At 46.7% G+C, this 27607-nt stretch overlaps 1 protein-coding gene across 2 annotated transcripts in view; it reads right to left on the bottom strand.

The window, feature by feature from the left end:
• CLPTM1 (CLPTM1 regulator of GABA type A receptor forward trafficking) overlaps positions 1 to 27607 on the bottom strand; it is a 409252-nt gene that overhangs the window by 366346 nt on the left and 15299 nt on the right. For both annotated transcript variants that reach the window (XM_085625718.1, XM_085625717.1), the window contains exon 2: positions 11600 to 11715. In XM_085625718.1, the coding sequence (XP_085481844.1) occupies positions 11600 to 11715 (116 nt within the window). The remainder of the gene's footprint in view (positions 1 to 11599; positions 11716 to 27607) is intronic.

Below are 27607 nucleotides of genomic sequence, written 5' to 3'. Positions count from 1 at the left end.
CCATACAGTCCGCTGTAACTTATGCGCTGTTCTCCGTTTTCCTCCTCCACCGACTCCACCTTTGTTGATCCCTCTAAGGTCCTCAGGTCCACGGGCCTCGAATATCCCAGCCCCCTGGAGGCTGCCACTGCCTTTCAGCCTCCCAGCCTTACTCCGCTCCTTTCCAGCCACTGTTCCAAACACGGCACAGCACAGCGACTCTTACGGCTGACAGAAAAGGTGGGAGCGAGAGAGTGAGAGAGCTCCAGCTCAAGCCCCAGTCAAGCAGTCAAAGCCGTCAAAGCCCAAGTTCCGGTTCCGAGCTTCCGTGTGGTGCGCTGCACTCAGTCTCTGGCTCCTTGAACTCCGTGAGCGGTCCCCCCCCCCTCTGGCGGCCTCCTGGCTCAGGATCAGGCGTCCCAGGCACTTTTTCCAAAGCCCCGTGCTGCCACCCGGGCTCCGCTCTGCTCGCCTCAACGCTGCCACTGCCGCCTGGATTCACAGCTCTGCCCCACTCTCACCAGCAGCTCCAGCGCTGCTCCAGCGCTTAGCTCCGTGCGCTTCTCTCCACGTCGTGAGGTTCGATTACGGTCTGCTCTCCGCAGTCTGCTCTCTGCCTCACTTGGCACTTGACTAATCACCTCCGCGGCCCGGTCTGACCCAACGGTCGTCCAGAGGCAGAAAAGTCAGCGGAGGCCAAGGAGTGAGAGCCGATAACCGGCAGCTGAGTGCTGGGAGCTGGGAGCCGCCGCCGTCCTCACCTACACGCCGGACAGCTCGTCTCGTCTCGTCTGGATGGTGAAAACACGGACTGGAGTCACTGACAAGGAACTTGCTGTTTGGCAAGAGGTTACAGGGAAACTCAGAGCGGATAAGGCAGTGATGTGGCTGTGCTTGGGGGCGGCGAAGGTGGCCATTGCGGCCAACTGGAAGAAGCGGACAGCGCCCACGGCCTCGATGTGGCATGCCAGCCTCTGGAGACTCCTGAGCCTAGAGAGAATGACGGATATCTTCAGGGATGACTATGCCGCGTTTGAGCACAAGTGGGGCCCGTTGGTGACTTTCCTTTCTAGAGGTCTGCCGGCGGCGGGTTGCCCGCCTCAGCTTAGGGGCCTACGGCTGTTTCAATTGTAGTCGGCCGCTGCGGCTTTGGGTGACATCCCCTGCTTGTACAGATCATAATCCACTCATCTTAACATTAAATATCACTCAGATAAGTACTACGGTAACTCAGTGGACCTTTGAACGAAGCCTACTAAAAGATGAGTTATATCGGAGACATATGGAGAGGTGGATAACAAATTATTGGGAAGACAATAGAGGCACGGCACCCCCAGGTGTAGTTTGGGACTGCTTTAAGGCTGGGGTTCAGGGGGGAAATGATGAGCTTTGTAATAGCAAGACGTAAAAGGGAAAGAAGGCACCTTGAAGAAATAAGACAAGTTATATATAGCAGAAGAAAATTTGGCTACAGCCACGACGCAAGGAATCCCACTGGACTCTTTTATACTCAGATTGGTTAGTCTTAAGGGAGATGCTATGGAGGGCATCACGTTAAAAGCTGCTGAAAAAAATCTGGCACATAAACAAGATACCTATGAACTAAGCGAGAGAGTCGGACATATTCTTGCGGTCAGAACAAGACAGCGCACAGCAAAGGGTGATATTAAGGAGATTCAGGACCATCAGGGAAATTTGGGTACTGACTCAGATTTTATTAGAAAATGCTTCCATAAGTTTTACACCAAATTGTATGCTCCGGAGGACTTAAGGGACCCAACTGAGATAGAAAGATATCTGAGCGATATTTCTTTGGCTCCTTTACCGTCAGACGATAGAGAGATATTAGATGCCCCTCTTCAGTTAGAGGAGATTAGAAGGGCATTGGAAAGTCTACCCTCGGGGAAAGCAGCTGGACCAGATCAGATTCCGGTAGAATTTTATAAACTGTTCCAGAATAAGGTACTTGCTGAGATGCTCAATATAATGCTACATACGCAACGAGTAGGTTATCCTCCTGAGACATGGGGAGGGGCAGATATTGTAGTTATACCAAAAAAGGGGAAGTCTCCTATATACCCGGCCTCATATAGACCGATTACCCTTATGAATTCTGATGTTAAAATCTACTCTAAAATCCTGGCAACAAGGCTCGCAGAGAATATAGAGCAGCTTGTAAGTACTTCGCAACATGGTTTTATTCCGGGCAAGGGAACCACTCAACATGTGAGGACAGGAGGAGGAGCCTAGCGCGCAACCAAGATGGCCGCGTAGGTGCGAGGCTCCCGAGGACCTCCGCGACCTCCTACGACTATCCTGAACTTATCCTGTCCCAGATGAGGGGACTGTGTTGGTGAGCCTGAGCTGAGGTGGCACCAGTTTTCCGCTTCCAAATCGGACCTCGGACACCGGCTTGAGCACCGATCGAGGTTTGCGGCCTTCTCCTAGCCGAACCCCGGATTTGCGCTGTGGGGCGATCCAGTGACAAAGTGAACAACAGCGGCGGGCAGGGCTTGGTGGCTCGCGTACCCCGCACTTTCACTTTCGCTTTCGCACCCCCCTTGCTGTCTCTGCGAGGTTGGGTCGCGGGGCTTTGTGTGTTGGTGTGGCCTCGCTGGGAGACCCTGCCTGCCCGCCGGCTGTGATCCACCCCGCAGATCTGAGGTGGCCCCCCCCGGAGCCCGTGGACCGGCTTGCCTGCCCTTCACGGCGTGGCTGGTGCGACCGGGAGACTGGGACCATGGCCACGAAACAAGATGGTGACCGGGCAAAGATAAAATCGACCCGGCGTGGCGCAGTCCCTCAGTCCAACAGCATGGACCGCTATACCCTCCAGAAGGGATCTCCCGAGGTGCCACGCAGGTCCCCTGAGGGCCCTACTGATGCCCCCGATCTGCCCACGGATCTGACTCTGCGGGATGTCATGGGCGCCATCGCCGAGATGAAGGCCTCGGTGGGCCAGCGTTTCGATACACTGGCGCAGAAGATCGACTCGGTCCTCGTGGATGTTGGCCTGGTAAGGGCCGATCTTTCCAAAACCAACGACCGAGTCGATTCTTTGGCCCACACCGCATCGGGCCTTACGACAGATGTGGCGGCCCTACAAACGGAGGTGCGCCGGCTTAGTCAGGCGAGTGCGCTGATGGATCGCCGCCTGGAGGACTCCGAGAGTCGGGCCCGGAGGAACAACATCCGTATCATCGGGGTGCCTGAGGGACGTGAGGAGGCGGCGGCGGACCTCTTCGTGGAAGACCTGATTGTTACCCATCTCCAGCCACGGGGGCTGAGTAAATTCTTTGCTGTGGAGAGGGCCCACAGGGTTCCCGGGGGAAGGCCTAAGGTCGGAGCCCCTCCGAGACCTCTCATTGCCCGGATTTTCAATTTTCGGGACAGAGACGCTATCCTGCAATCCTCCAGACTGCAGGGACCGATTAGACTTGAAAATATGGACGTTAATTTTTATCCTGATTTCACCCCAGCGGTCCAGAAGCAGAGACTGAGCTTCCTCGGTGTCAAACGCCGTCTTCGGGACCTAAACCTCAAATACGCCATGCTTTTCCCAGCTAAGCTGCGAGTGGAGGTGGATGGTCGCACGCACTTTTTTGATCGTCCCGAAGCGGCCGGGGACTGGCTGGATACTCTGTCTGGGGATCGGGATCGGGGGGGCGGGGGAGCGGTGGGGGGAGAGGGCTCGCCGGATCAGGACTGAGGGACTAATATTAGGCCTCGCTCGGGACAAAAATGATGCCACTTTTGACCATGCGTCTGTTCGTGTAAGTTCCCCTCCTATGGAGGTTGTGTGGGGTCTCTTGGGGGTTCTCCCTCCTCCTCTGGGGGTCTAGTTAGTTTAACTATCTATGGGGCGACAGGCACACTGCACGTTGGGGGGGCTGTTTGGGCTCATGCAGGGGTGCAGGGAGGGGGGAGTTCTGTTGGGGTGGGTGGGCAGGGATGGGGTGTTGTTCGTTTTTATCACAAGGCAAACTTATTTTTGTGTTGGTTCTAAGGTGCTCTCGGGGGGACGAATGATGGTTTCTGTGTATGATGGGGGGTAGGGAATTAACTTTGTTGTCTTGGAACGTTAATGGACTGGGGGACAGGATCAAACGAGGTGTGGTCCTGCAGTTTTTGAAGCGACTCTCGCCCGATGTAGTATTTCTGCAGGAGACACACCTTATTGGCAATTCCTTCTGTGCCATGAATCGGCGTGGCTACCGCCTCGTGGCCCACTCGGGCTTCACGTCAGGCTCAAGTGGTGTGGGTATCATGGTAAAGAACTCGCTCCCGTTAGAAATTGATGAGGTGCTCCACGATGATAGGGGACGTTACACTGTCTTGGTGGGGAGAATGGAGGGCAAAGTGGTTGTCTTTGTGTCAGTATACGTCCCACCGGGGCTGCAGTCGACCACCTTTGCAGACCTGGGGCGCCTCCTCCTTGGCCTTCCGGGGGGGCTTCTGGTGGTGGGGGGGGATTTCAATGCAGTGGTTTCTGGGACTGTGGATCGTCACCCCCCTAGGGACCTCCCCAGGGCACAGACGTGGCTATCCGGCCTCTTGGATACACTGGGATTGGTGGACTGCTGGCGCTTAAAACATCCCACGCAGCTGCAGTACACTTTCCACTCGGGGGCCCATGGTAGTCTCTCACGGCTTGATTATGTCCTTGTCCCGGCGGCCTATGTCGGGAGGGTGGGGGAGGTGCGCCATTTGGCACGGGGTATCTCGGACCACTCCCCGCTCCTGTTACATTTCGATGTCTTTCCGAGGGGTGAGGGTAGGGTAGTCCCAATCAATTCCTGGTACCTGCGCGACCCCACCATTCGCGCTGACTTGATTAAATCCCTCCAGCGATATTTTGATGAGAATGTGGGGTCAGTGCCTTCGGCTATCTCCCTGTGGGAGGCCTTCAAGACAGTACTCAGAGGGGAGGCCCTATCCCTTATTTCCCACGCCCGGAGGCGCGAGCGGGAGGAGGTGACCCGGGTGGAGGCTGAAATAGCAGAGTTGGAGGGTAATCTAGAAGGTGGGGTGACGGATGCTGCACTACATGTCCTCCAACTCAAGCAAGCGGCCTATAGGGCCCTCGTCACGGAGGCGGCCAGGGGCCTTAGTAGAGAGCAACAGGGGCGACTGTATGATGTGGGTGATAAGGCTGGTAAACTGATAGCGTGGTTGGATAAAAAGGAGAGAGCGAATCGTGTGGTCCCGCTGATTGAGAAAACGGATGGTGTGTGTGTAACTGAGCCAGAGGAAATTGTCTGTTCCCGCGGATTATTTCCGCGAGGTGTATTCCCCGGTCTCTTCCTGCTCTGAAGAGGATTCCCGTGCCCTGCTCAGGGATATCGCGCTGCCGTCCCTTTCCGGGGAGGACAGGGTGTCGCTGGACGCCGCTCCCACCTCCGACGAAATCGCCCTCGCCATACGCTCGGTCGCTTCTGGCAAGGCCATGGGCCCGAATGGTATCCCTATCGAGTTGTATAAGTTGCGACCGGATACACTGGCGCCCCACCTCCGCGCAATGTTCCTGGCGGCCCACTCGCTGGGCTCCCTCCCGCTTGACCAGCGTCTGGCTACAATCGTGGTGATCCACAAGGAAGGGAGACCTCGGGACCGGGTTACTTCCTATCGGCCTATCTCGCTACTGAATGCGGAGCCCAAAATTCTCGCCAAGGTACTGGCCAATCGGCTGGTCGGTGTGGTGGGCGATCTGGTTCATCAGGACCAGTCCGGCTTTATTCCCCATCGCAACACAGCCCTTAACCTGCGGTGTTTGCATGGGGTGCTCGCACGCGTCCCATTTATACGGGAACCGGCCATTTTGGCGTCCTTGGACGCCACCATGGCGTTTGATACGCTTGAGTGGCCATACATCTGGGCGATGCTTGAGAAGTTTGGATTTGGCCCAGGATTCATCAGTTGGGTCAAATTGTTGTATTCGGGCCCATTGGTGCAGGTGGTGGTGAACGGAAGAGTATCGGCCCCGTTCGAGCTGGGCCGGGGCACGCGACAGGGCTGTCCCTTATCGCCGCTCCTTTTTGCGCTTGCCTTGGAGCCCCTGGCGGAGTGGCTGCGGTGGGAGCCTTCCATCCGTGGCCTCCGTTGGACCCCCGAGTATGAGGACCGCGTATCCCTATACGCTGATGACATCCTTCTGTACCTAGCCTCCCCACGTAAATCACTTATAGTACTGGTTGATGTTTTACATTCATTTGGTCGTAACTCCGGTCTTGTCATCAACTGTGCTAAATCGTGCGTGTATGTTCTCTCTGGGGAGGCTCCTATTCTCCCGCGGGGCTGTCCGATCCAGATCGCCCCGCAGGGATTTCGGTACTTGGGTGTCTGCATTACTCTGGACCCGGGGGCCCGGTATGAACGGAACCTGCTTCCCCCCCTCCAGCGCCTGCAGGTAGATGTCGCACGCTGGCGGCGCCCGCCGCTTTCGCCGCTTGGCCGGGCGGCATTGTTCAAGATGATGTCTCTGCCACGTTTCCTGTACGCTTTGCAGAACACTATGGACTTAGTCCCAGCGCGCTACTTCCGTGAGGTGGAGAGTCTGCAACGCCGCCTGTTCTGGGATGGGAGGCCGCGTATTGCCCTGGCGAAGTTGACGCTCCCATGGTATGACGGGGGGATTGCCCTCCCGGATATTAAACGGTACTATTGGGCCTCCCAGCTAGCTGCAATTAACCATGGCCTATACGGGCCCGCCTTAAACCCGGCATTCGAAATGGACAAGATGCTCCTGCCAGGTGGCGACTACAATCGAGCGCTCTATTCTAGCGCGCCCGACGCTCGTCTGACGGGCCCCACGCGTGTCATGGTGCAAGTGTGGCACGCGGCCAATGCAGCTATGGGGTGGAAGGACCGTTTGACCCGGGCGTCACCACTATACGCGTCTGAGCGGTTGGGCTCCCTGTGGACCTCTAAGGGCTTTGAGAAGTGGGACATAATAGGCATCAGTAAAGTGGGGGATCTCTGGACGAGGGGAGGATTTAAAACGTTCGATATGCTGCAGACGGAATTTCAGTTGCAGGGCAGTGAATACTTTCGGTATTTGCAGGTCCGTCATGCGCTGGGCTCCGTCTTTACGGACGTTGCCTCCATCCCGGAATATTCCCCCCTGGAGGATAGAATGCTGGATGGGCACGTCCCGGACAGCACGATCTCACTGATATACAAAAAGCTGATTAACGACCGCTCGGGCCTGTTGACTGCCCTTCGTGCGGCTTGGGTTGCCGACGGGCTGGAGTTGGACGACGAGGACTGGACCTCCGCGGTGGCCTCCCCGAAGGAGGAGGCCATACCGGCTCGCCTTCGCTTCGTCCAGCTCAAGATACTCCACCGGGTCTACATGACGGGGCCAAAGCTTCTGCGTATGGGCTATGCTGGAGATGGGTTGTGTAAGCGTGGGTGTGGTGCTTTGGGGACCTTTCTGCATATTTTGTGGGAGTGCCCGGAGGTGGAAGGGTTCTGGCGTGGTGTACATGAGGTGCTGCGACTGGTTACGCATGTGGCGCTGTTGCCTGAAGCGAGGAGATGCCTGTTGAATGTGTGGGAACCGACTGATTACTCGGCGCCGCAGACGTGGTGGGTGACTCTGGGATATATGATAGCCAAGCGCGATATTGCTCAACTGTGGGGATCCCAGAGGTCCCCGACGGTCTCGGCCTGGAAAGAACACATGGATTGGTGCATGTTTCGAGAAAAAGTGGTGTATGTGGCGAGGGGTAAGCCTGGGACATGGGTGAAAGTATGGGGCCCCTGGAACGCCTACCGTGGGGGTATCTGTGTACCACCGTTGCTGCCTGATACCTCGCCAGCCCCGTCCCCTTAGCCGACTCATTCCCCCCGATGCCGGGCATTGGGTTCCCCCCAGTCCTCGCTCTGCTCTCTTCCCCCTCTTTAGACTCCCGTGGATAGTTGGGATCCCCCCTCTAGGGGAGCACGTGCTGCTATTTCCGATTGTGGGTTGCCTTGTGGGTGTGGTTTTCTTGTTGTTCTTAATTTAAAATGAAACCGTATAGTGGGGTCTGGCTGATGTGGCTTTTGACGTTGCTACCTCCTGAGCATGCTCCTCCGCAACACCACGTGTTCCATAAATGTATGTCGTATGTTCCTGTCATTGCTAGCGGCCGGCCGGAAGGTTGTAGGCCCATACTTGTATACTCTTGAGACTTGTAATAAACGGTTTCAAAAAAAAAGAAAAAAAAAAAAACAAAAAAAAAAAACCTGAGGACAGTCATCACAATGTTTGATGCCGCAGGAACCCTGTGTGACCCTATTGCAGCACTGTTTTTAGATGCTGAAAAAGCCTTCGATAGGGTAGCCTGGGAATATCTTTGGGCAGTTCTAAGATGGAGCGGTATAGGCGAAGGTTATATAACAGCTATTCAAGCTCTATATAAAAGACCCACTGCCAGAATTAGAGTGAATAGAGGGTATACAGATGTAGTTAAAATCTCTAGAGGGACAAGACAGGGCTGCCCCTCGTCCCCATTCCTTTTTGCATTATTTCTTGAACCTTTGTTAAGACACCTGGAGAGAAATGATGGGATTCGCCCAATGGTTATAAATGGCAGAACAGTAAAAATTCTTGCATATGCTGATGATGTGGCTATACTAACCCCTGACCCTGAGATGGCTATAATGGAGGTAGAAAGTGAAGCCACTAAGTTTGGACAACTGTCAGGCTATAGCTTGAATAAATCAAAGACACTGATAGTTAAGAATAACCACACCTTATGTGCCGATCCCAGGGTGGTTCCATCAGCTATGTATCTTGGTATAGTAATTACAGCTAACATTGACGTTATTGTTGAGGTAAATATGACCCCTGTCCTGGCTAAAGTAAAAGTGGACTTAGATAGAGTAAATAACCTGCATCTCTCTTTAGTTGGGGTCACTAATATTGTGAAAATGTCGATTCTGCCTAAATTTCTCTATTTATTTAGAGCAATACCACTATTTTGAGTGTAAATGGTTTAATATGCTGGAGGGTATTCTTAATAGATTTATATGGGCGCACGGGAAAACGCGCAGAGCATATAGATATATGTCTCTACCTAGAGAAAGAGGAGGATGGGGAGCACGGGATTTTAGATTGTATTATATGGCAACTGCCCTTCAATACATGCAGGGCTTAATTGGAGGAGGGGGGGGATCTTACAGAAAATCACTTCCTTATCGACGGATGTTTATGCAGTTTTACTGGGCCAAGAGACAGAAAATCGTCTATTACAACATATCGAGTTTGGGAGTCTTAAAAGAAAACAGTTCAAAACCTTAGTGGCGGCTATTAAAGTATGGAATGCTTTCTTGAAAAAAATGGGGCTGGGTAGATTTCATAGATATGTTAGACTATACAATAATAGATCCTTTCCCGCTGAAATCTTTTCAGATTCAGTTATGTCCGGCTGGGATCAAAAAGGTATAAAGCAAATTGGGGACTTAATAGATCCAGGGGGAATTGTACAGTTTAGCGTATTGTCAAGGACATTCGATTTAAGTAACAGGGATTTCTTTAAATATCTGCAGATAAAGAGCTTTCTGGGTAACAAACAGGGCGGTGTAGCAGGGTTCCAAACCAACGACTTTCTGGAGATTCTAATTATGGGTGGACAGCATACAATTAGATCAGCGTATGCTTTATTAGTCCAAACTAAAGTGGACGACCTGGATAAATATAAACATAAGTGGATGGAGAAACTTCAATGCGAAACTAATGATTTTCAGGAGTCATTGGATTTGGGATGCACTATACTGTGTTCGGCTCCCCTGCAATCGCAACATTATAAAACATTGTTTTCATTGTATCATACACCAGATAGAATAGCTAAATGGGGTGGTACGAACGGGACTACCTGCCCTCGTTGCTGCTCAGTTAATACAGATATAATACATATGTTCGCTACCTGTCCTCAATTATATACGTTAATTAGGGATATTGAGAACTTTTTGGCTCAGACATTAGGCTTGCAGATATCACTAAACCCCATGTTGATATTGTTGGGAATAGGACGGATTGAGAATACTATGAATGTTGATAAAGAATTCCTGTTTATGATTATGGCTGTTTACAGATTAACTTTAGCTAGGGCCTGGCTTGATAAAACCCCCCCGCCCATGCAAACATGGTTGGCGAATTTAATTTCTACATTTAATTTAGAAAAATCTATATATGCCAGGAAGGGAAGAGCAGGGAGAGCTTTAGGTGTAAGAATTTGGAATCCATTAGCACACTGGAGGGAAGGGATAGGGTAAAGAGTGGAGGGTTTAGGGGGTTTCTTGAATTCTTGAAATATGATGTGTTTCATGTTCTGGATAATTCCCAATGTTAAATAAGATATTTTGGTTGGCGAAAATATGTATTGATGAATATAAATGTGCAATATGGAAAATAAAATAAAAATATATGAAGAAAAAAAAAACCCTGTAAGCCAGAGGATGAAGACAAGTGTGTGTAGAAACCGGTTTATTCAATAAATACATTTTACATAAAGACGGCGCTAGGAATCATTCTATTGATGCCCAGCCTTTGGTTACCAAGAGACTTCTCTTGCCTTAAGGCACAGCTCTTGAACTGCCACTGACCTGGAGGACAACTCCACCTAGAAGGCAAGTTGGAGCTTCACTCAACAGACAGAAGCCTTTCATGAGTTCCAAGATGTTAAAGGGCTTTTGCGATCTATTATAAACTGCACATGGGGTGGTGGTGGGACATGAAACGGGGCTCGAAAAATCCACTCGCCCGCTCGCATTTGCGAGCTAGATTTAATTAGAACGAGCTATTTTTAGGTCCTACTCGCCCTTTCTGGCAAGTACGAAGAAAAACTGACTTTTGACCTCTGTCGCTGAAAGCAGAGCAAACGTGACAAGATAGCAAGATTTAAAGGCGTCTTTATTGTTCACAAAGTGAATGAGCAATAAAAATGCATTTAAATCTTATTAATTTGTCACATTTGCTCAGCTTTCAGAGGCAGAGGTCAAGTGCATTACAGTTAGGTCGAGTAGATTTTATAAGTTACTAGACCTGCAGGTCTAGTTATCATCTTTTTGATTTTTCGAGCCCTGATGAAAGAGGTTTTCGCCTCTATTTGGTATGTGCAATGTAATTTTTAACTAGTTTGTGACCACAATTGCTGTTGGAAACCATTAATCAGTTTCTGACCCCCGGGTACACACTGCCAAAGGGTATCCTTAAGCACTGCAAGGGTTAATGCATCCACAGTAAACATAATAAATATTTCCTTTCAGATTAACTGAGCTCCTGTCCATTCTGCTTTACTTTATGACCATTGACTCCATTTCTGATAATGAACAAAGACCTGTAAAATCTAATCTCAGCAAACAGACGAACGTGAGACACAGAGCGCGAGACAGAGCACAGAGCGCGAGACACAGAGCGTGAGACAGATATATGAACATAGCTACTTGAATTCTTTCGGCAACAAGCATGCAATTATATGCAAGATAGATATGTTAATAAGGAAGTCTCCACGCATCAGTACAACCTAACCAATTACATATTAAACCATAGCACACAATTATAAGAATGGTCATGTTAAAATGGGTAAACATGGATCTTCTGAGTTGCCAAAGTCATCTTCTACTGCTGTCTTACCTGAATAATACTCCTTTGATGACCTGCCAAGCATTAGGGGGTGGCTGTTGCGGAGGTTGGTTTTCTTGTGGAGCTTCTGCAAGCTGTTCTCCAGCCACTGCGCCATTGCTGCTCATCTAGGTTATGAGAAAAGAAAGACAATAAAAGCTGGGCAAACAATCTAAACAGGAGTCCGTAAAGTGGAGGGTGCACACAACCGTGAAATAAAAACTACTTTCTGGAGGAGACATCTTCAAAATCAATTCCCAAGTTAACTTGCCAAAAGGAATAAGGTAAAAAAATAAATTACATTTTAAAAAAAGTGCTTTCAAGAATCTACAGTACGACATTCCACACTATAGAAGACAATTCAATTGTCGTGAGCTGCATGATACTTCACCAGCTCCCCTGCAGACTCTTCCCACATTAGAACACATCCTCACAACCCCCTCACTACGTACATTGATAACTCTTATTTATAACAGTATGCAATCCTCTGCACCACCCCATGACACGCAAAGCGTGGGAACCCGACACAGAACCCCACCCATAACGTACAATCAACGGTTATACTGCTGCGGACTTTCCCCAAATTATATGCTGTGTTTAATCGCTCCGCAATGCAGCTCTTCCAAGTGGGGCCTGTCCCCGAATCATACGGTCTCCGATGTCCTTCACCTCATGCCTTCTTTATTCATCTTGCAAGGCAATGTTGGAGAAGTTCGGCCTTATACGCGACCATACACAAAATTAATGGGCACTTGTCCCTTATGCCCCCTGGTGGGACTGTTGGGATATGTTGAACACACACCAGCCACTCACTGCCATGCTCCTCCTCCAAACCAAATGCAGAGTGGCCATGCACTGGGGCCAAAAACCTGATCCCTCTGTATGGGCATAGTTGAGCAATGTAGCCTACTTTCATGCCATTGCTCTCACGTCCAAAAGACGTTCCTTGCCTCAGAAACTCCCCTCTTCCGGCCACAAGGTATACAAATCCAGGAGATAACTCTGCACATGAGGGTACTTACCAGCCCATTTCAGTGCCCAGACTGCGCCATTGACCTGCCACGCTGTATTTCCAGTTAAATGTTGACCAGAGCAGATGGGAGGCTTGCCTTGCAGATGCGCTTTGTGTCGGGTGGGTGGATGTTTAAAGCTAAATGTCCTGATAGTTCGTGCCATTATTACAAATCAGTTGATCGATCCCATGTTTGGAATAATTGCAATGGGGAAAGAATTGTACGAACAGACTACTGCTTTATGAGGATACCACCGCAAGTTACAGTTGCTGTACTATTCTATATTGACATAAATGTCAATAAAAAGTTTAATTTACTTTAAACAAAATGCTTTTAACCGACAGAGTGTGAATGACTTCTAAAAACATGCATCCCTAACCACCCCTTTGCCTGTACATTTCTACTAGTATACCAGCCGCTGCCAAATAACTGATCTTTTTACAGATTATCTTAACACCATATCAAATACTCTAAGTTTAGCATTCTTGATGGCCTGAAAATTTGGTTTGACAAACCAGAAGGTGCCACAACCAAATATCATTATAATTGATTTGAAAGTTTACAATCTCCATCAATACAGGAGAGGACATCTTTAACTATTGAGAGCCATTCAAGATTGAAAAGATTTGACACCGTCTCCTGGAATCATCACTACCTCATCTCTTTCACTTCGAGAAATTAACACAATGAATAGAAACACCGGAAAACTAGAAAAACTTGAGAAAATTAGAAACAGCAGAACCAAATAAATCCCTCAACGTGCAAAGGAGAAATCACAAAGCTTGCACTGAAAGCAACTACTTCGAAACAAGATCAAATAAGCCACCAACAGACCTCTCTCAAACTATAAAGCACAGCACTAACCACTCTAAAAGTAAAATTCCTTGTTCCCCAACCATTTTCAATAACATATCCAGCTTTAACGAGAAAGTATTTTCTGTACACTAAGAATTATCTGTAAACATAAAGTTTAAAAAATCTCCCAATCTACGATATAAGTGTGAGGCCAAAAGAGTCATCATTCAAAAAGCATAGTCTAACTGGGACAAGTTGGGTATATATCGTTGTTGAGAAAATCATGGATTGCAGGTTGAAAAAAGATGGTGTGCACACCAGCGGATTGCTTTAAATGTCACTACATTTTCATCTCCACTGACTCCAACAGGTAGAAAAGCCTCAATAGAGCACCACTGCTGGACGGAGTGCAAGCGGACTAACAGGCCTGAGAAACGCTCCCTCTGTCAACTGCAGGCAGAGCAACCAAGTTCAAGATATCATTCAACTAAGTGAAGATATAATCTCCAAAATGTACCCTTATGAACTACCACACATTTTTCATAAACCTCAGAAGACAGATAAGGGTTTTTATGAGGCTAGGCAAGATCTCGAGGGTCTCGTTTGATAAATGTGACCAACCACCTTTCGCCAGTGGGCTGGGGGTTGCTGATGTATACCTGTACTACCTGGCAATACAGATGTTACTCATAGATGAATTGCTTCTAGGTGATCGGCACAATCTGGCCTTCAGGCTTAAGCTGGACATTATGGATGAGGGAAGATATGCAGGAGATTCTATTTGGATCTGCTGTCTGTGTCTCTCCCCTCACCAACTCAACTATTTGCCTCTACCACAAAGCCATAAATTACTTGGGAGAACAGACTCACTAAAGTACCCCTTTGATGCAGGGTTATTAGCTGAAACAGGAACTTAATCTTGAGGCGTTTGGCTCCTAGGATATAATGGGCATCTCTAAGACTGGGGATATCTGGGAGGGCAAAGCAGAAGGTCATTTGAGGAGTTAAAGTCTTCACCCAGCCAAACTCAGGTCTTCAAGTATTTGCAAGTCAGACGCGCTCTTGATACCTAGATACGGGAGCCAACTATTGAACCTGAATGGAAAAGGGAATCTACACTGCATAAAAATGATTAGTGAATACTAAGCCAGACCCCTTAGTCAGCCTAAAGGAGAAATGGGAAGGAACTTGCAGCAGCTGGATGAAGCTCATTTAGTGAAAACCAAAATGGCACGAAGGATGCTGGCTATTTTTACCCTTCTGTGTTTAGTGTGATTCAAATATGTACACAGAGTGTATTTTACATCAGAGGGATCGGGCAAGATGCAGGGGGGAACCTGACTGTACCAGATATGTGACGGAGTTAGGCACACTTACGCACATCATTTGCCGGACTGTAATCATCTACTGGTCCCAAAACCATGGGATAACGGTCAATGTGGTCCTGCGACCCTACATTTGCACTTGAGGGACTTTGGTATGCTTACTGCTAAGCAGGATATTGCCCGTCATTGAGAGATCAATCTCCCCCACCATTTCAGTAGCAGAGGGAGTGTAGGATATACAAATTTGTGCTCAAGCTGAAGTCGTGTACACGAGTGAAAGCGGTCCATATAAGCACAAGAAAAATTAGGACCCTCGGTGGACCATTCAAATGGACAGTGCGTCTGATTTGAGGGAGCCAAGTAACGTCAGGGTGGAGTATGGGAGATGCCATGGGAAGACTATTACTTAAGTATAGGCACTCCCATGCCTTCTCAATATCCTTCAAAGCTTTGGGCTGCAGTCTGCAGGGGTGTGGAATTCCCATAGCCTGCCACCAAGGACATATTGTTTGGGGTCAAGGGCAACAGGTTTTCATGTTTATCTTGTCCTTGGGACAAGTAGGTCCAACCTCCTACTTCACAAACCCTTTGACTGCCAGTTTACAGTACCACATTATGGCTGAAGGAAGGGTATTGCCTGCAGTTAAGGTAGTATTTGGATCCATGTTAAGGCTGTTCAAACTTGTATTTATGGTTCATTAATGCAAAACCTTTATCCGGGCGAGCGCTAGAAGGAAATGTAAGCTCAGACTGCACTACTAACTGTGGCTCCAGTAAAAAAAACTTTATTTGCAAATTTGCAAAGTTTAGCAATATGAGGCTATATACAATGCTCCCAGAATGCTCTGATTAGATGCAAATATCTGCAGAAGCTTGAAAGCAAGATCGAGGATCCTTTGCTTTAAAAATAAAATGTTCACAACTAGGAATAAAAATGTTTTTTTGAACTACTGAGAAATATTGGGTACCATTTCTTTGAAGCATCATTTAGTAAAATGTTGATACATGCTAGAATTTTCAAACATATTCATAATGGAGTCAATATAACCAGTTTCAACAAGATTATGAGAAATATGAAAATAAACAAGCATTGACAAAACCAAAAAGGATCTGCCATTCGTGGTCAGCATTTTGGCTTTGTCAATGCAGGTTATGTTCTGACATGGTTTTTATAAAACTTTATTGCTATGGTAGCTGTCGGGTCCTCACCATTATAACATTGGCAACAGTACCTTTGGTCTCAAAGAGCATACATTGCCACAGTAGTCCCTGACACTTAACAAAACTACTTTGTGTGCCAATATATGTTCCTTGTGAAAGAGCTGACTTCTGTCACTCACAGTGAGGGAGAGGGATTTAATAAAAACCAAAAGGTCTTTATTTTCGGTGAACATATGTACATGTACTAATTCTGAAAATCTGTTGAGGGTCGACAAGTTCACCTCCAACCACTTTTTCCCAACAATGGAATAAGTTTTACTTCTGCCCTTGTCAGGAGTACATTTCCAAACTTTCTCAGTATGGAAAAAAATTAGAGAATAGCTAGTGAAAACCCATAAAACATGCAAGTTAGTAGGTTTGCACAGAGTCAAAGAATTTCAACCCTGGAACTATTGATTACCGCCATCTCCAGCCCCAGTCTGTAGATCTACGGAAAGGTGGCAAAATAAGATTTGCTAGTATTCAACCCTTTCATAATCAGAGAGACTATTATCAGAGCTCCTATGTAATAAGAATGCCGTCGTAATTTGTCGCTGCACAGTGTGGCTCCAAAGTGACAAGTGGATTTTTTAAGAAGAGAAATAGATTTATGAAGCAACCTGTCCCACGGACATGTAGATATTTTATTAAATTCCACACACCTGGTCTGACTTGAGAGTAAACAAGCAGAAATTAATATTGTACCCTATCGTAGGTGCCATGTGAGCCATTGCCTAGGCTGGAGATACCATGAGAAACAGAGGCCTTTCGATATCTGGGAGCCATGGTAACCTCCGCAGAGCTGGACTGGCATGCCCTGAACATTAGTTGATTCATACGAGGAGTTAAGGGATCTATAGACTTCTGGACCTCGGTCTATCAATGTCTGGATGAACAGCGATATCAAAGATGATAGTACTCCAGAGAAGTCTTTATGTCTTCCAATGTAGTCTATGCAAGATACCCCCAAGATATATCAAGCAGCTGCGAACTTTAGTAAAAACACTCTTATAGGGAAGTTAGAGAAGTAGAGTAAAGATTGACACACCCACCTGTGCATATTAAGAGGGAGGCCCGAGAGTCCCCAATTTTGAAGCTTCCTACCTTGCAGCACAATTACAGGTTATAGTTGGTTGGTTCAGAGTAGATATTGGCATAGATTGTGCCCAATTACATTGACAATTAGATACTGAGAATTTACCTGCTAAGTTATTTGAACTTCCGCAAGCTCAGACAGATGATCCCCACATGATACAAGACATATTGCGACTGGAGCAGATATTGCAGATGACCCCATATGCAACAGATTTGCAGATGTAGAGCCTTCCGGAGATTGTCCACCTAGAACGGCACATGAACATAACAGACTGGAGGGGGGGGGGCTGCCTCACACTACTCGATATATTGGAAATGGATGCCATGTCCTTGTTTAAGTCGGTGAGGGGAAATTACAGGGTCGTAGGGGGAACTACTTACAATACTGTGCTATAAAGAACACTATACGCAGATTGTGGATGGACACGAAGACACTGGTAGTGAAATCTGCCACTCAGGTACCGATTGTGCAGGCGGACAGTGGTTGGGGCAGGGTCACCCCAGTATACACTATTATAGAGGAAACACACACAAATAACCCATGCACGCTTGCACAAAACAGAAAACTGACTGCAATCAGCGCTTCATAGATACACGAGGGCGGCAGGCATTACTGTTAATTAAAGATACGCCCAGCAACGCTAGGTTTAGATTGCTCCATGCTGACCTTATACATAGAGCAAATATGACGCCAGCAATGTTGCATTGAATAACTGGGGCTGCCCCATGTTGCAGTCCTAAGTATGGGGACCTGGAGGCCATATACTATCACCTGGAATGGGACTGTCCTAAAGCAGCAGAGTTCTGGTAGGTAGAGGCAGACAGATACTTAAGAACATGTCGCTCACAATACAAGTAGAGCCAAGAGCATGCTTATTGAGTATAGATGTCATAAAAACAAAGTATAAAATAAAGCACAAGTTTGTACTGTTTTCACTCCTGCTATCAAAGAGAAGTGTAGCTATAGGCTTGCTATCACCTTAGACTCTAGAGGTACGGAAATGGGTCCAGGATGTGGCCGAGTGGACAGCAGAGAAAAAAATTGACATTCACCAAGACTGATGACAAACTGCAGGATGACCTGGACCTGTTGAAAGCGATATCATGTGTGTGACCTGGTCTAACTCCCCCGATGATAAACCCCGCCCCCGAAGATCACAAACACGTTGGTTTGTTACATTTTTCCCCCTCTTATAGCAAATACTGGCTGTTCATCGTAATGTCAAATACTGTTGATCAGTCGCTGTGTCGGGCAAAGAAACTACAGTTACTGCATCTATTATGCTGCTTAAATAAACCTGTGCACTGTTTATGCACTGCTTTAAAACACTAATAAACATTGTATTGTGAATAAAGATGTTTGCATATGCTAGTGTGGAACGAGTCTAAGCCCGATATTTGCAGATTAAATTTATGATGTGCACTGAAATAGTTATAACACAACACAAAGCATTTCCAACTGCATCAAAAAATACTTCATGCGCAGGGTTAATTTCTTCTTTCAAAAGCAAATATTCAATGTCCAATCCTTTGTTACATGGGACTGGCATGTACATAGAGGTGAAATATAGTGTACACAGTATGTGTTGCACTGGGTACGATTAAGTAGCCACTGCAGGAACAGAACTTGGGGGTTAAATAATGCAAGGGGGATCGATGTCATGCTTCCTACGCACTCTAGCATGCCCTGACTCCGGAAGGAGATACACCATTTTCATAGCATGCTTTTAAAAACACGCCCGTTATAAGGACACTAACAATCCACGTTAGGTGTTTAGTGGAGTACTGACAACTTTTTGGCCCAGTGCCACTGCGCCGGCTGCACCATTCAAATCTTGACCCTGTTGTCTGCAAGGTTACTGCACTTGTGACTGTTTAGTAGTAAAATATAGCAATTGTGGGTGTTTGGTGGGGTGCCTAGACCTTTTGGGCCCAGTGCTACTGCACCTGCTGCACAATTCAGATCATGCCCTCGTTTTCTTCAACTAACTCAATTTGTGGCTGCCTGTTTAGTACTAAAATAGCATAGCTCTTGTATATTAACTTTATTTTTAACGCAAAATGTTTATTACAACATTTAGAATTTGATCATAATGAAAAAATAGATTACATTGAAAAAATTAAATCAATCCGATAATGCCTACAAAGTGCAAAACAAGCATTTTCAAAGGAATAGGTCTTGCATTTGCGAGATTTTGAGCTATTAGCATTGTAAATGGCAATGCCTTTTAGAATAATAAAAGGCATTGTCATATACAATACCAATAAGTAAAAGTTTTGCAAAAGCGAGACCTATTGTATTGCAGAGCATGGTGTCCTTGAAGTGGGCATGGCGCTCACCATTGAAGTTTAAAAAAAAAAAAAAAAAAAAAAAAATGTACCAGAGCATGGTGTCCCTGAAGTGGGCGCTGCGCTCAGCATTCATGTTTAACAACAAAAAAAAAGCTGAAAGAAGGCGCGTTGTCCCTGAAGCGGACGCCGCGTTCAGATTAAAAGTGTTAAAAAACAGTAAGCGTCTTGTCATTGCCCCGTGAGTACTGGGGGAGTAGAGGGCAGCCACTTTTAAAGTTAGAGCGTCATAGCGCTCTATACGAGAAGTGCCCGTCATTGTCCTATGTGGGCGCGCTGCAAATACAAGAAGCAGCCACCACTGTCCCCATTATTCAATAAACAAAATAGTGCCCACCGACTTATAACGCAGACATGTAAAAAGCTAAGTAAAAGGTTCAGTCGTTATGAGAGGTAACAAATGCAGACAAGGCAGTACCAAGGAAGGCCTAACAAGCCTAATAACGAATCGGAAGCCAGCGTTTACGAAGGACAATGACTAGCCAATTAAAAATATGGGTGGAGAGTGGGTGGTGCTTCAAGTCAATACTCCAATACTACATGCTCTGCCCAGGCTCGACCGAAAAAAAACGCCTTACGGCTGTCATGTGAACATGAGGATGACAGGCAATTTTACTTATAGTTTAGTCCAGCGTACATCAATGAGGAAGACCGTAAGGTTTACAGCAAGCAAGAGGTTATCAAACAAACTGCACTGCCACTTACAGCGTCCTGTGATCTATTACACATACACACAGAGACTGCCTTTACTAAGCTAGCGCGCTGGGCAGATAGATGTGGCAACCTTGCTGATGCTAGTGAATTCAACAAGGCAGCAGGGGGCCCCTACTGACTTCACTGGTCAGGCCCTGGCAGAGGTGTGGCTTGTCCCTGAATACAAACATCTCCAGACCTCCCCAGCACACCTAAATCACGGATAGCTTAGCTGCCTCATGCTGATGATGGCTTTGTTGGTGTGTTAGCAGGGGGTGAGAAGGTGATGGGTTGGTGGTTGGGGGGTATAGGGGTGATAAAAAAAAAACAGTGCCCACTGTGTGATAACTACTTTAAACTGGCAAATTAGACAGAAACGAGCACTCTGGGACTAGATCAAGGCTGGAGCAAGAAGACAGGGGTGCTGCTGTAGGCATTACCTCGATACAGACAGCTCCGTGTGCCCCTCAGAATATTGGTGGCCTGGGCGCAGCTCTTCCATGCTAAATGCCGTCTCTGCAATATACTACTGTTCAAAAGGGATTTTCTCATTACTACTGTGCGATACTGCGCTTTATCACACTGCACTATGGCATGCTGTATTGTTTCACACTGTGTTGTATTAAACTATGTCTCATTGTAATGCATAATGTACCCTTGGGCTGCAGACATTCTACACTGAAGCCTATGGGATAATTATCATTCTGTGTGACAATGCACTGAAAACCACAATATTTACTGTGACGTTGCTACACTGTACCACAATGGATGGGTTTGCACTACCCAGTAACAATGTACTCCATTATGGTAAACGTACCACTATTGCTCTAACAATTGCATACCTATGATAAACTACACCGCAGTAACTACTGTGTTTCACAGAGCACCATTCACGCCAATATAGGGGATATTGCACCACAAAGCCACCACTCCGGGCCCAAAGGAATTTTTAAAGCCATAATGCAGACTTACAATCTGACAACAGCACAATCTCTGTCTTTAGGGAACAAGCCATGGGCATTCTTTGCTCCTACATACAATCAAACCACAACAGACTATATCTTATTAAGCAAGAAAATACAAAAACTCATGGTAAACTATACAGTGCACCCACGAAGCGAAAGCGATCATGCCGCCTTACTGATTCAGTTCAACCTCACAGCAGATATATGCCACTCTCTACGCTGCATTGGGGCATCCAACGGGGAAGAACTGCACAAACTACTAAGAAGAATTAAATGGGGGCCAACGGCAATTAACAAGTTCGACAAATGGAAAAAGACCTGGGCAGGCTGGCAATTTGACGCAAATAACAGGGGTATCATAGATGAATGGGATCACTTCGCCAACAAATTAGCCTCACTGCTTCGGGGGAAATACAACACGCAGAATCCCCCTAGACTCATCATATACTCTAGGACTCGTCCAAGCAATCAAGGAAAGTGCCAAACAATTAAATGTCAAACGCAGGGCTTATCGGAAAACTGGATCAGCATCTGCCAAAAGGTTACTCAACGAAGCCGCAAAAAGCCATTCAAAGCAGGTCTGGGCCGCAAAACACGATTGCTTAGAGGAGAAATGGCTGAAGATCTTCGAACTGCTGAGACCAAGTAAATCCCAAGAGTTCTGGCGATACTTAAATAATTTAACCCAAGGCGTCACCAACAGAGAGAATTCACTCGATGCAGGTACATGGGCAGCCCATGTGAAAACTTTGTATAAAGATTATCAAAGTACAACTTCTCTAAATAAATCCTTTACTGTAAGGGAAGGAACAGACAGCACTACAGCCGCCCCCAAAATGTCGGATGACCCAGTTACTCCAGGTAAAACTTTAGTTTGTGCAATCTTAAAAAAGATTTGACACAATGGGGCACTGGGCCCAAATGGCCTGCCTGGCTCCCTTTTTAGGACAGACACAGACTTCTGGACGGATAATCTGACCCAGCTATACACCGAATGCAGGTTCTTGGGGGACGTTCCAGACTCCTGGAGAGGATCGTTACTGCATCCAATATTTAAGAAAGGGTCAAAATCTGATCCAAAAAACTACCGTATGTTTGCCCTTCTGGACATCGAGGGCAGGGCCTACACAAGCACCCCAACTAGCAGACTGGGCCAGCACTGAAGGCCTTCTGCCCTTTTTTCAAACTGGGTTTAGACCTGGGGCCTCGACGGTGGACAACATAATTGCCCTGTGATATCTAGCCCAACAACCCGTGACTCACCAAAGCCTGCCGCTTTTATTGACTACTCGGCAGCCTTCGACGGTGTAGATCGTACCATCCTCTGGCAGAAGCTGGCACGCTGGAACATCAACCCATGTTTATTACAAGCGATCAGATTGTTGTACTCACAAACTTGGGTAAGAATCAAACTCTCGAGCAAACTTGGGTAAGAATCAAACTCTCGAGCAAATTTGCTACAGAGAAAATAGACACGGACCGCAGGCGCAAGGCTGCGTCCTGGCACAGATGCTTTTTAATTTATACACCGCAGACATGGGCTAAGCCTTGATTGGAGCTACACTAGCCACACCCAGGATTGGGTGTACCAAGATCCAACTGATGCAATATGCCGATGAACTGGTACTCTTAGATCACACCAACATTGGCTTACAAAAAGCACTCACTGCCCTTGCAACTTACAATGCCAAAAACAAGCTGGTTGCCAATCCAACAAAGTCCAAAACAGTGATTTTTGGGCACTACCCTAAAAGAATATTGGCAAAATGGAGGCTGGGTCAGCTGACTTTGGACTGAATACATCATTACAACTACCTGGGGGTTTGGTTTAGTGAAACAGGCCGCCCAGGAGTCCATCTCTACAAAACGCAGATGAAAGGGAAAAGCCTTATCTACACCCTCTAAATTATACGCTACCTTACATAGTCCTACAACAACAGCAATCCAAAGAGTTCCGAGGGCGAAATTAATACCATCTCTTAATTACGCACAACAGGCATTCCCAGGGAAATTCGCGAAAGATCTGGACAAAAATCCACTGCACAGCTTACAAAAAGCTATTTCATTTACCTACCTGCACCAGGAACAATCTGGTTCGGCTGGAATTCAACCTCAATCAACAAAAACTGGAAGAGATGGCTTCTCCGAGCAAATTCTTTTACCCAACAACGGCGGCACCGGAGAACACAATGAATGCTGCTATAACAAGCATTTACAATGCAATGGTCTCGGCATTGTTAAAGTTAGAGCTATTGGCATTGCTCATGACATTATTTTTGTTTATAAATCATTTAAAGAAACAGCATTGTTATTTACAATGTCAATAGCTTAATCACTCTCAAATGCGAGACATATTGCATTTGCACCCACACCCAGAGCCACACACACAAAGCCACACACACAGAGCCACTCACATAGCCACCTACACACAGAGTTACCCACACACAGACAAAGCCACCACGCATAGAGCCACCTACAAAAAAAGCCACCCACACAGAGCCTCCCACATGCACACAGGTCTATTGGAGTTTACAACTATACAGAGCCTCTCAAAGATCTTAGGCCCCCTATCGACCCAGGCTACCCTTCTGAGCATGTTCATATGTTGGAACAAGAAAGATCTGCTGTTGGCTCTGGAATTACAACATTGTTTTCCAACTGAGAATAATTTTCAAGTGAACCTGGTCTAAGTTGAAGAACATTAGCTAACAAACACAAACAAGGTATGCAAAAACCCCAAAGAAGGGAGGTTACTAGATAGGGGCTGCTCCCACCACCAGTCACACCAGTGACCCCTATAGATGTATATTCTTTACCACGGTTAGTAGAAGATTCACGGGAAACAAATGAAGGCTTGTCCAATAGCACAGATGATTTCTTACATCCAGGTTTCCCTATGGGGAGCCCTTGTCGGGCCCCCCTCTGAGACCCAGAGAGGTGAGGGCAGGAAAGTGGCAGCTCAGCACCACGCTGACTGCGGTTTGATCCGGTCTGATTTGTGACGTTATTTAAATATACCTGTAATTCGAGGACTGTGTTTTTTTCCATTTTAGTCAGACGTTGCAAACAATCATACAAGGAGCTTGATATTACTAATTCAGTTTTCTGGAGAAACCCATCCAACCTAGAATCCAAATGATTAGATTATAATCGGAAAATAGGTTCAGCTGATCTTACCCTCCCAAACATTTGGCGGGCCTGAATTAACTGCAGAGTTCGATACAAGCTCAAGTCAATTTCTGTTTGTTGCCGTAAGGAAAGGGTAAGTAGGTTCGCGAGGCTTCGTTTGATTAACCTCCACTTCAATACTCAACAAATACGTCCCCCAGTCTGCAGAGTCCGCACAACATAAAATGACTATGGTAGAAGAGCTGTAATAACTGCCTCCTTATTTGTGGTCACATGTATATCACATTTCCACCTCCACTTTCGAGATGCTCATTAATGGCTACCACAGCTGAGTTAAGAAATGTCAGAATAGAAGTTTTATTACAAATTTGCTTACTCGGTGGAGAGATTTTCCGACCCACCTTACCCGAAGACGCTGACACCGAAAGAACCGAGGGAGCCAAGAGCAGGGGGAAGTGGTGGACGGGGATGACGCCATGAACACCACCGCCTTTCTCCGAGGTCAAGCAGAAATGCCTCAGAGAAACACAGTGGCGTTTTCGGATTGGGGGGCGTGTTTTTCTCTCTCTCCTCTTGCCATTGGCTGGAATGTTTACATTTCAGAGGAGTGTAAGAAAGTAAAAAACACGCCCCCGAATCCGAAAAAGACGGGGCCTAAACAGACCGACGCCCCTCTCCTCCAATGGCTGGCCTCCGTTTAGGAAGCCAGCCAATGGAGAAGAGGGGCGGGTTCAAGCCCCGTACTAAAAAACGTTAAAATCTCGCGAGCGAGACTGCGCAAGCGCAGCCTTCGCTAGCCGAGACCTAAAAGTATTTTCCTAGAATCCGGAAATCCCTGGTCTGCCGGTCTCGCCTCCGCCAAAGGCAACTTGCAACAGAGAACTGGGACCCCAGGATAGTCAAGTATGCCACTATCAAAAGCACAATAAAAAAACAAGTACGTCTACTCTCTCGTACCTTGGACATGGAATCCCTGGCAACAAGAGGGTTCCATGAGTCTCAAAGCCTTCCACATACAGAGCACAATCTCAAACTCCATCTCACTCAGGCTGTGGGGAGACAAGCCCTACACAGGATCTTAGCAGCCAGACTACATCCTCTCCCCCTTAAAGAATTATACCCTACCGGGTCAGCAACACCAGTGATCACGGAGTGCCGGCTTTGTAAATACAAACGTGAGTCTTTGGCCCACATCTTACTTTGCTGCCCGGCTCTGTGTTCAGCCAGCAGAATCTAGCTCAGGCCCATCTTGCTACAACTGGGAACTCGCACCGCAAAGGAGGCAGTCCATCGACTTAACACACTGGACATAGTGAAGCATATGGCTACTTTTGGCAAATTTGTACAATATACCCACACAAAGATGATGGACACTCCCCCCCCCTAGGCAATCAGGGAGGCACTCGTGCAGAGGCTGCCTATCATCTTTTATTACCTGAAGCATGTAAAAGAAACATTTTAGCAACTGCTGCATACAAAGATTTATCTTGTTTTAGACCTTGGATTTTAGACCTCTAGATTTTAATCCTACTGTTTTCTTTTAAATGCAGTGTTCTTCTTTTCTGTTGTAATGGTTTTGAGTAACCACACAAATAAAGTTATTCATTCATTCAATACATCCATGCCATACAGTGCCCGTAACAACGCAGGAACTGGGTAAAACAAAACGACTTGCTGTATATATATATATATATATATATATATATATATATATATATATATATATATATATATTACCTACTGGCGGTCGCCAGTAGGTAGTTATAGTTAGGACCACGTTTCCATAGGAAATCCGCAACATTCTATTTTGAATAACTTTGGCGCCGGTCGACGAATCCTCGCGAATTTCTCAAAATAGGTGGGGCGCTACGCTCCGCTCCTACCCTGAAAGTCTCGGGGGGGATTCGTCAAGCGGGGGCTGAGATAAAAGGGGGGTCCCAAAACGCGTTTTTCCCATGCATTTTTCCATAGGACCTTTAGAACGAGCTACAGCCCGAACGGCTGAACAGAATTACTAGAAATTTGGCAGAGAGGTAGTCCCTAGGTCAAGGAAGTGCCTTTTGTAGGTTTGGTGTAAATCTGTTCAGTAGATTCTGAGAAAATAGCCTTTAAATCAATATATATATCTGAGCCCGCTTACCGTACGCTTACCGTACGCTTACCGTAAGCTTACGGTGGCGTGCGCGAGCGCGATTCTGATTGGCTCTTAGATCTTAGTAAACATTCGAATCGGCCGAAACCAGGAAGCGGCGTCCGCCATTTTGTCTCTCGCACTGAGTGTTGTTTATCAAACATGATGGCCAAAAACATGTTACGGGGCTGTTTTGACAACTCCCTCCCACATAGTCATGTTGAGGGAGTCCCCAAACATCCCCCAAGAGCAAAAACGGTTTTATTTTTTTTTCGGCAATTTCGCGGGGTACGCTTACCGTACGCTTACCGTACGCTTACCGTACGCTTACGGTAAAAAAATAAAAATAAAAAAAACACTATCCACACTTACCCCACCCCCTGTGCTTTTGGTGGCCGCAGGCCACCAAATGTGCAGGGCTTATTAATAGAGAAAAAAAACGTAATTTTGGCAACATGAAATTATAAAATCGAAATAAAAAAAACACTATCCACATTGACCTCACCCCCTGTGCTTTTGGTGGCCGAAGGCCACCAAATGTACAGGGCTTATTAAAGTTGATAAAAACCGTGCACGGAACGAACTGCGTTAAGTGGGCGCGCACGCCACAAATGGCGTAAAGTAACTTAGCATTTAAAAAACCGTACAAATTCACTGAAAAAACCATAGGTTTCACACACGTTATAGTTAGGAAATAGCATTTAAAAAACCTTGCTAATTCACTGAAAAAAACCATAGGTTTCACACATGTTATAGTTAGCTGGACATTTTACTGATAAAAAACCAATGAAATTCCCCCGTTATAGTTACTGTAGGCAACTATAACTCACGCAACCGTAATCCTCTGCTGATGACATATGTGTCTTTATGAAAAAAAAATATTGGTAATATATGTATAGCTAAAATTAAATGGAAGAAGATATGGGCAAATAAGTGTCTAAATACAGTATTAGCATCAGCAGAGGATTGCGGTCGCGTGAGTTATAGTTGCCTACAGTAACTATAACGGGGGAATTTCATTGGTTTTTTATCAGTAAAATGTCCAGCTAACTATAACATGTGTGAAACCTATGGTTTTTTCAGTGAATATATATCTTTCTCACTTTACAATTTGAGCATTAGTCTAGGCTTTCACTGTAGAAGTACTGCGTCATCACATAGGAACTACTTCTGTGCACATCCTGGACCACATCGGTTTCCAGAAAACCCTCACTCCAAAGCGCAGCAAGAAGCGTGTGGGTACGGAGGAAAGAATGTTAGTAAACTAGTGCCTTCTGGCATGTTTTTGCTCCCGCTTCAAGTACCTGCTGATCAAACTAAAAGCT

The sequence above is a fragment of the Triturus cristatus genome, chromosome 9 (assembly GCF_964204655.1).
Source record: "Triturus cristatus chromosome 9, aTriCri1.1, whole genome shotgun sequence".
NCBI lineage: Eukaryota > Metazoa > Chordata > Amphibia > Caudata > Salamandridae > Triturus > Triturus cristatus.
Note: the sequence above shows the minus strand (reverse complement) of the source record. Positions and strands in the feature narration are given on the sequence as shown.